Genomic DNA, 10,664 nt, shown 5'->3' with positions numbered 1-10,664 from the left:
GAAGGACACTTAGAAACTCCAAAAGGACACCAAAGAACCAAATGATATAAGGAGCCCATATAAGCAGATATGAAAGAAAAAAGAAATCAGAATTTTATAGTATGTGTACAGTGCAACAGCAAATAGCTTTTTTACATTTTAGAGAAGTCAACTTGCGATACCGAACAGGACCACATGGAGATGCCAAAAAACAAACAAAAAACCCCCCTAAACCAACCGACGGCTGGCTGCATATATCTACTACAGTACACGGATCCATTCAGAAAAACTAAACAGTGGATTATTATGTGTAAAATTGCAAAAATATTAATTAATTCATGCATGATGGCGATTTAAACCTAATTCACTTCAATAAAGATAACTATACATGCTATTCTTGTCATGAGCATCAAGTTGTGGGGGCGCTGCGGTGCAAATTCCACTCATGTTTAGTACATGTTAACTCAAAGATTCGTAGAAAAAATATAAACGTTGGACTCTGTGGTCGATTCTGTGTTAAGGTAAGTCATGTTATTCGCAATTATGTGTTGTGGCTGGGTTGTTATAGGTCTGCGTGGCTCTCGATGTCTTAGGCCTAATTGAAAGGAGGAAGTATGGTATTCTTCTGTAGCCTGACGACAAGACACTGTAATGTTGTTCATGTGAACTCAAAAGACAGCCTGATGCTTTGTTTATAGACTATTTGTGGGTGGCTGTTTGTTGTTTCACCTATCAATTCGTGTCGATAAAGTATAATAGTGTAAATCCTGTATAGTGATTTATCCTATATAGTGCTTGCATAAAGCAAGTAGTGCATACACTTGTAGCTGTTATGTATCTTTGTAATTCACTGTAAGCCCCCTTTTGAGGCACGATGTTGTCATGATGATGTCATGTTTAAAAGCGAAACACACTGGAATGAATAATTCACTGAAAACGCAACGCGAGTCTCTGTTCTCTGCAATCTCTGATGTAATCAGCCTGGTTCCTTTATATTAGCACTGTTTTGGACGGATTGTTTGAACGCATTCGTTTCCTGGATGATTGGACTGAAAACTTTCCCGGAGATTTAGCTGCTTAAAATGATCTTATCGCAAGCAGAGAAGCAAAATTGGGTTAAAGGGTTTTAATAGAAATCGTGCTTCAGTAATTTTGCGTTAACTGCGTTAAATTATTTTAACGCATTAAGGATTGTAAAATTAATCGCATGCGTTAACGCGTTAACGATGACATAGTATTTACCTAGTTTTCAGCTATCTATTAGTTACTGCATAATTTTTATCATGAACAAAAAGTTTGCAAGTTAGTGTACATGATTACCAAGGAGACATGAAATATGAGACATGTGATGTCAATAGTATGAACAGAATACTTTTATTCTGAATCATTTCCAGTCAATCTATAACCTTGTCAAATTATAAAGATGTGTAAAAATATAATTTAAATAGTGCTAGCTATACAATTAGACTGAAAAAATTATCTTTAAATGTTTTAAATTTCCACCATATTATATATATATATATACACACAAACAGACTTATACTGTATGTATACACACACACACACACACCCACACCCACACCAGTCTACAGGGCCATAAGTGTCTGTTGTTAGAGAAATAACCAATTATGTTCTGATCCTTGTTAGTCTTCATGAAGAATGTGATTCGTAAATTTGGGTTAGTTAAGTTGAATGTAAATGGCTTGTGATGTTTCCAGTCTGCACGTGTCTCTCGGTAGATTTATGGACTTCTTGCTGTGTTGTACTGAGTCATGCTTTGTTATTGAGCGTAATGAGTGTAAAGCAGTAATCCTCTCCCGGTCTGCTTCTACATTAACCGTGAGATCTGAGTTATGCGGCCCGCCCCGTTGTCCCATTTGCAATCAGCAGCATTCTGTCGGAGCGGCAAGGTGCTGCCGTTTAACTGCAATTAAAACCTGAGCTCGTAAACACAAGCCCAGCCTGTTATCGTGCTTCCTCTGTGTCGGGATAAACCCTGCGGTGCTGACGGCGGGGGTGACACGGGGCTCTGATCCAGGACCAGTCGCTTGCCTTTGATGAGCCCGGGGCGGCGGGCAGGCTTTGATCTCTACAGAGTCGTAATCCCAAGCCCCTGCTTGGCTTTACATCGGCCCTGCAGCTGCAGGTAGCCTGCTCTAAATTAGCCCGATGCGGCTAGGGCGCTAAGGTGCGTTTACCCCAAACACCTGGAGCCCAGAAGGTCCCTGCAGGTAGGAGGCCCGGAGGAGACCTGGCTAATGGTGTACGGTGAGGTTCACGCTCAGAAGAGCAGGCCGCCATGGGCTTTCTGTGCCCTGTAACAGCTTTTGATTTAGGACAGTCCAGAAAAGTACTTGAACATCGGCGTGATGTGCGGAACGTTCCGCTCTGCATCGCATAACTGCCCGTGGAGGTCCGTTCACCTCTGTTTTCTGGGTTAGAGACGCCTCTGTGGGACCTCAGAGACTCAAACAGAGCGTCGGGGTGTGATCTGCACATGCCCAAGGGCCCGAACGTTTCGCACAAATGACAAATGGAGGGCTATTTTTGAGGTTCTGACGTCACCCACACCTCCCGCGCCGTCCCGTGATAAAAGCCCTGCAATGCCGAGAGAGGCCAGCATTGCCTCTTTTACAGATCATTTGGAGGTGCCTCAGAGCAACATGAACTGATGAGCTCCTAATGACTTTTTATATAAAGGGCATCTATGCTGCAGTCTGTGAGTACAGAGTGTCTTTGAGTGGGAACTTACAGCTCCCACAGCTCTGTGGGTGAATGTCTTTACTAACCTCGTTTGTGTTCTTTTGAGTACGTGCTTGCATATGCATATGCATTTCGGTGGATACATATCAGTGGAGTGTTGTGGACTGAAATGAGGCAGCAAATTCCCTTTTTCTGTCTCTTTCTTTTTTTTTGCCTAATGTAAAGTCATGTTCTAGGTCCATATGATGTTTACAAAATTACTGTGTTAATGGTACACCATTTACCAAACTTTTATCAGTAACCACATATTATAAAAGCACCAGCATCCCCCTAACCATACAAGGGATAATCAGTTTGAAGAATGGAAGGAGCTCATAAAATAATGTTAGTTTGTTCATATTAACATAATATTTATTAAGGTTATCTATTACATTGCAACATTTTTATATGCTTCACAAACAAAAATAATAGTAACACTAATACAGTAACACTAATATTGAATATCTTTTATATGTGCAGGTTGCTGCTGTTCGTCTATTGTTTTTTTTGTTTGTTTTTTGTTTCTCACCCTTTTTGTCTGACCTGAGTTATCAAATTCTTACCACAAGAGTGCTGGCATGAAGGCTTTAACATAATAAAACTGATTGGTCACTAAAAACCTTAGATCATTTCATGTTACAAGTAATTTCAAAGATTTTTTACTTTTAGTGATTCAGGCTTATTTTATTATTTTACCTCAATTTCACCATTCACTCTCATATCTACACCATACTTTAAAACACATTTTGAAACTGTATCCACTGGGGTCGCTGTTGGACACTTTATAAAATTGAGTGGTTTGTGTGCTATTTTTAATATTATTTTTATTTTTGGACTGCTGATTACTTTCCCCTCCAGATTTTTGGGGAAGGCACTGTTGTCCTTGTCTCCTCTTGTAAAATAGCCTTAAAATGGATACATTCATTAAATGACTTTATTAATTGTCCAAGTTGAAGGTGTAGTGAAGAGCAGTCAGGTTAAATGTACACTATACACAAGTGCTGCTGTGCTTATTCTAAGATGTGTTTGTAAACCTCAATACATACAGTACCACCTCTGTGCATGGCTTTTTAAGTGCACTGCAGGAGACCAGTGATATATCAAACCTGCTGCGAGGTGCATATTCACTTTGAATTACTCTCCCAGTTTACACACTCTGTGTTCTTTTCATGTATCCGCCTATAGATTCCTCCGAGGATATCTTTACCTGCTGTGTGCCTGCCTCGCTGCTTTGAATAAAGCACATTCTGATATAATGCAATACTTTGTCTCTTAAATGAGGCCAACTGGCATTACCAACTTAACATTCTCTACCAGGTGTCTAAGACGTGTCCTATCGCATGCTTTATGGTGCCATTAGCCAATGGAGGAACTGTGTGCGTAACTGGGACGCTAGCAATTAGCACGCCAAGGGCTCCATTATGGCCTATGCAAATGCAGAGATTAAAATGCAGTCACAGCGTACAAACTATTCAGCTCTTAGCCAATTCATCACCTGCGAAGGGCACACACTCGAGGAGAGAAGAAAAGAGGGCAAACAATAGCAAAACTAGTCTGTTTTCTGAGGACATAGTCATTTATGGCCACTTTTAGCTCAAAACATTTTTTTTTTTTGGCAATTTATGGCTGATTTTGTCCCCAAAACATTTTGAAGTAGCTTGCAGCAGGCATGGATGTTATGTTTTCACTTTGTTAAAAACATTAATAAAAAAAAAAATCATAAATAAAGAAATAAAAAATCATTAAAACACTTAAAAATCGTTATGTTCACAAATGTTTGACAAGTATACTATCGGTTGACTACAAGTCAAAAATACGGAATGATTAACACATACCAGGCGGCATTCATTAGAATAAACACAGTTAAACGTTTTTTTTTTTTTTGTTTGTTTTTTTACAATAACTGTTTTCTATTGTAGTGTATTTTAAAATGTAATTTATTCCTGTGATGGACAGCTGAATTATAAGCATCATTACTCCAGTCTCCAGTGTCACATGACCATTCTAATATGCTGATTCACTGCTCAGGAAACATTTATTATCTTATTATTCTTATTAAAATCAATGTTGAAAACAGTTGTGCTGCTTAATATTTATGAAGAAACCATGATATATTACCATTTAAATTTTTGGGGGGTGGGGGGATGTTTTTAGTAGAAATAAATGCTTTTATTCAGCAAATACGCATTAAATTGATCAGACGTGACAGTAAAACAATTGTTACAAAACATTCTATTTCAAATAAATGCTGTTCTTTCAAGCTTTCTTTTCATGAAAGAAACTTAAAAAAAGTTTACGCAAAATTTGAAGCAGCAAAAACTAGGGATGGGTACCGAAACTCTCCGCACAAGAGACGCTGTTCCTCAGGCTGAAATGTGTGCACGCAGCACGCTCCAAAACGGACAAACAGAGCTTCGGGCGCATGTCCAAACGATCAAATACACACAAGCAGTATCGTTAAGAGTAGTAATACCGTTAAAACCTTAACGATACCCATCCCTAGCAAAAACTGTTTTAACATAGATAATAGTAAGAACCATCATTATTAATAATATTTGAGCAGCAAGTCAGCATATTACAATGATTTCTGAAGGATCATATGACGCTGAGGACAGCTTTGCCATCACAGGAATAAATAAAAATGTAAAATATATTCAAATAAATTGAAGTTATTTCAAATCATAATAATATTTTAATATTTAGTTTTTTTGTATACTTCTGATCAAATAAATTCAGCCTTGGTGAGCACAAGAGACTTCATTAAAATGATTTCCAAAGTTTCCAAACTTTTGAAAAGTACTTTATACATATATGATTTTATATCATTTACATTTTACAACTTGGAAAAAAAAAATCTTCTGGCTCAAATGGTAGAGCATGAGGCCAGCAGTGCTAAAGTCATGGGTTCGATTCCCAGAAAAAGCATGACCTCAGATCAGATATCAGATCAATACAATGTTTATTTATCAAAACAGTCAAATACGATGTTTAATTATTTGTGCACCCCCTAATTAATATTCATAAGCTAAGCCTTTGGCAAATTTGTGATCCCTCCCACAGCTGTCCTAATCACTTTTTTGTATCTGAGGAGAGAGCAAGAATCTTTTCTCAGGCCTGTATTTGCTGCACCAGGGGTTTCTATTTAGAGTTTAAACAAGCAATTAGCGTGCACCTTACCTCAGGAAATTAAAAAAGTTAGGAGAAACTTTCCTCAGTGCCTTTCCCTCTATAGTCACCTCGAAACTCTTGTTTTTTTTTTCTCTCGACAATGGATGTGAGCTTGTCTGTGGGCGTCTGTGAGCCCTTTTTTTCTTCTACAGGAGCATTTAATGCCCCTAATGCAAGGTTAGGTGTCACTGGAGATGAAGCAGGCACGATTTCTCTGCTCCTCTATAAACAGCATAGCATAGTATCATTAAAAATGTTCAGCTTTCATTTACTTATTTATATTTGCCTGCCGCCCATGTGGCTTCAAACCCCGATCCATGCTTAGCAGCGGGACGACATGGCGTACTCGGCTTCGGCAGGTCCCGGGACGGCATCTGACACGCTAAACGAGGCGCTCGCACGCTTGGCGCCCCCTCTACGAGAGCGCACTTCAAAGTGTGTTTTGTAGTGCAACTGTCAACATGGGGGAGCGGAGCGAGGGTGGAGCAGCCTTTGAGCAGCGTAAGGTCTTTACCCATCGTCTCCACGGATGTTCTCTTTGTGCTCGGCACTTGCTCCAAATTGCTATCTCACCGTAGTCACTTTTAACCCCCCTTATTCAATCTACTAAAGTTCTTCTCTTTGTATTGTTCCCTTTTTTTACTTTCTCCGGGTGCTTCTTTGACTCTAACTAGTGCGCTGTGTTATCTTGGGTGGGACAGCTCTCTGTCATTAAAGCTGCAGTGCTTGTTGCACCATACAGGGTGGCATAACTGTCAGCAGTTAAGAGTAATAGAGCCTCTGACGTGCCACACACTCGCTATTGCGCTACTTTTGATTGAGCCTTTATTGTTGTTTGCCTTCATTTCTTTTCTTCCATTAGATTCTAATATCGATCTTCATCGCCTCACCTTGACACGTAAACTTTTGTTTACACGCAGTTCAAGGGAGTCTTCTGAAGTCAGGCGCGACCCTGATTTGTTTAAAGTGAATATGAAAATAATGACCCCGTTAGGCTGCAATTTAAAGCGCGCTTTGAAGATGACGAATGCCAGGCCGCTCTGAAATCCTCCAGAAATGCTCTAGCTTTAGCTATGGCCACTATTGTCAACGTTGTTAGTATTTATTAGGTCTGCCAGTTTTAAATTGACTACATTTGTATTTATTATTATTACAGTTTTTTAATCAAATGAATTCAATTATATGATGAATAATTAATTAGAATTATCATATATCAATGTTTTTAGATTTTGCAAATGTGCTACATTTACACTCTCGTTAAGGAGCAGGATTAATTGTTATTGTAATTTGTTTTTTACACTGCAGACAATTTTAGTTTGAAATGAATTATTGACCCAGAACTTTAAAAAATGTAGAAGCACAACTAACATAAAGATGCTCCTCTGCTAGTAACTAACAATGTTTTATATCAACCACAGATGTCAATAGAGAGCCTAGAATTCTGTACTATACCTTTAAATTATTTTTTATTTACATTTTTATACAAAATTAAAATGTACACTACCTTGCTGAAATTATTAATTTTATTCAGCAAAAATGCAAACTTTCTAATTATCAAAATCCTGGAAAAAAATTAAGCAGCACAACTATTTTCAACTGATTTTATGAAGAATAATAAGATGATAATGTTTCTTGATACACACACACACACACACACACACATGTATGTATGTATATATAAATTTTGGCCCTGAATTGGCCCTTAAAGTGCTACGAACAGTTAATTTAAATTGTAATAATATTTCACAATATTACTGAGTTACTGTATGTTTCATCAAATAAATGCAGCCTTGACTTCTTTACAATAAAAAAAAGTATTAAAAAAATAATAATACCCCCCATACACACACAAAAGTAAGGACATTACAAAAACAAAACAAAAACCAAAACTTTTGGTCAGTTGATTTAATGCTTTCTATCAATTTTCCATGCATCTATTTAAACCTTTGTGTCTTGATGAAAAGATGCATGCAAAACTACAAAGCAGACCAACTCGGTTTGGATAAATGTATTTTTCATCCTTACTACTTCAAAACCACATCAAAACCACATCTGGTGTGAGCTGAATGTGGCACAGACAAACCCAGTCTCACACCTACAAGATGGATGGCTGAGAGATGGACACACTTCTCAGTGTAGGTGACTGATGTTTCTGTTGAGTTGGCAGTACATGGACCACATTTCTTAGGGAGTCTGAGTATGACGTCAGTCAGTTTGAGGGCCAGATCTGAGGGAAAACCAGTGATCTGTCTGTTTCACTCAGAGGCGCTTGACTGTTGCTGTCTTATTGGTCTGAAAGTGAATACTAGTATGGTGACAACCCTGTGAATTTTAAGCTGGCATACCTCCCCTTTCTGCTCCGTTCCAAAACCTAGTGAGCTGCCTCGTTACCTAGATAGGTAGCTGCCTTTTAAGACATCCCAACTGGAATGGAACCTTATAAGTGAGTTTTTTGGAACAATGTACATAGGTTGCAACATAGTGTTGTGCAAATGGTGCACTTTGTGGTCAATTGATTCAATACAAGCAATGTGAGATCAACAACTATATACTGTAATATGCATACACATAGCACTCACATTTTGGTTTACATAGAACGTTATAGTTATTAATAAACGTTTTTATCATACTGCTTTCTACACTTTTGAATATTCAGAAGTTTGGGGTTGGTAAATGTTTTTAAAAGATGACCAAGGCTCAATTTATTTAATTAATTATACAGTAATATTGTAAAATATTATTACAATATAAAATAGGTGTTTTCTAATATATTTTCAATTGTATTTTTTCCCGTGATTTCAGCAGCCATTTCTCCAGTGTTGCATGATCCTTCAGAAATCACTCTAATATGCTGATTTTATGCTCAAGAAACATTTCTTATTATTATCAATGATGTTGAAAACAATTTTATAGCTTAAACTTATTTTGTTGAAATTGTGTGAATTTTTGTGGAAAGTTCAAAAGAACAGCATTTATTTGAAGTAGAATTTATTTGCATCATTAATGTTTGAAAACATTAAAAGTGTTTGAAATTGAAATGGTCTCAATTATGGCCAATATAGTGTGCCTCTCAGTCATATGTGGCTGTTAACTTGAGCCTTTAGTGTGACAGCACAGCTCTGCTCTGCTGTGTTTGACCGAGGCCGCTATCAATCCGCCCACCTGACCACGTGTGTGTGCTTGTGTGTTTTAACAGGTGCAGTACCGAGAGCTGAAAGTGGAGCCCAGTCACAGCCCAAACAAAAGAAAGAAAAATAACCCAGGATAGCTCCTCTTCTCGCACGGATGCTCTCCCAACGCCAAGGAGAAGGAGAGGACTGACTGGCAACCAGCCTCTTTCTGTCTTTCTTCCTCGCTCTTTTTCTCTGCAGCGTGGAGAGTTAAAGAGCGCGGTCAGAGTGAAAACGGGACCGTTGTTAATTACCATCCGTCCTTTTTTTTGGGTTTATTTTTGCGGCGGGGAAAGCGGCGAAAGCTCTTGACCCCTTTACTGACGCCGCCGTGGAGAAAAAGGAGGACGCGGGCAGCTTTCTCGTACGCTCCTGTCATTCCGCTTTCTCTCCCTCTGTTATTTCCTCTCGTTCATCCAGCCGCTTGTGAGGGAGGTCATGGATGGGTCCACGGGCCGCTCTTGAGGGACCTCGGCGTAGCGAGCGATGAAAGATCACAGCGCAGGCTACGTCAGAAAGACACTAGCCCCATCCCTCCGCCTCCCTCCTGACTTCTCATTTGCCGTATTTTTAACAGGTGCAGTACCGAGAGCTGAAAGTGGAGCCCAGTCACAGCCCAAACAAAAGAAAGAAAAATAACCCAGGATAGCTCCTCTTCTCGCACGGATGCTCTCCCAACGCCAAGGAGAAGGAGAGGACTGACTGGCAACCAGCCTCTTTCTGTCTTTCTTCCTCGCTCTTTTTCTCTGCAGCGTGGAGAGTTAAAGAGCGCGGTCAGAGTGAAAACGGGACCGTTGTTAATTACCATCCGTCCTTTTTTTTGGGTTTATTTTTGCGGCGGGGAAAGCGGCGAAAGCTCTTGACCCCTTTTAGAGTCAAACAGTCTGGGTTATTTGTCAGCGCTTGCCACTAGCCAGACAGCTCTAAAAGCCAAGGTGTCCTTCCACGGCAGCAAACTGAGCCGTTCTAACCACAAATAGCAGGATCAGCTGATAATAATACGGCCACCTGTGCCGACACACCTCGCCTCAACAGAAGGGAAAACGACGGTGGTTAAGTTGCAGTTTGCACCCTATAATTTGCACGTCACGGTCACTGCCGTATCTAAAGCTATCCGCAGCTGAGTCGACAGCTGAGCCTGTTACGGTCCGATTTATGGCTGTAACTAAAGTGCTTGTGGAAATGACTCAAAAAACGCCCAGTGCCAGTGAGGTTTGCGATATCTTTACATCATGTTCTTTCAATGGTATGAATGATGCATACTGGGATTGTTTATTGTAAACCTTTGTCGACCAGTAGTAGCCATGGCAGCGTCAGCATTGTCCTCATAGTGGGGATTAGGGAATTTACGTTTCATCCTTTGCTCCTAAAGCACCACCATGTGCCACTCCGCTAATTTTTGATCTCTAAAGGCCAAGTGCTGTTATATAAAGGAACCGGCCGGAATCTTTTGAAAAATCCCAAACTTGAAGGGTGAATGTCTGTGTGTGTTTTCATTGCTGTGGATTGGCTGCTTGACGAGAAGTCGATAGTGTTGTGACAGGCTGCTTTAGGGCCTTGGGGAGGGGGAGGGGGAGGGGGAAAAAGACGCGTGCTTAATTGTAT

At 39.7% G+C, this 10,664-nt stretch overlaps 1 protein-coding gene across 1 annotated transcript in view; it reads left to right on the top strand.

Moving 5' to 3' along the window:
* mctp1a (multiple C2 domains, transmembrane 1a) overlaps positions 1-9,353 on the top strand; it is a 103,114-nt gene extending 93,761 nt beyond the window's left edge. Inside the window, exon 20 of the mRNA XM_016501048.1 lies at positions 9,086-9,353. Within this exon, the coding sequence (XP_016356534.1) occupies positions 9,086-9,157 (72 nt within the window). The 3' untranslated portion in view covers positions 9,158-9,353. The remainder of the gene's footprint in view (positions 1-9,085) is intronic.
* The last annotated feature ends 1,311 nt before the right edge of the window (positions 9,354-10,664 follow it).

This window comes from Sinocyclocheilus anshuiensis, unplaced genomic scaffold (genome assembly GCF_001515605.1).
Source record: "Sinocyclocheilus anshuiensis isolate Anshui unplaced genomic scaffold, SAMN03320099.WGS_v1.1 scaffold278, whole genome shotgun sequence".
NCBI lineage: Eukaryota > Metazoa > Chordata > Actinopteri > Cypriniformes > Cyprinidae > Sinocyclocheilus > Sinocyclocheilus anshuiensis.
This window is presented reverse-complemented; position numbering and strand designations above follow the sequence as displayed.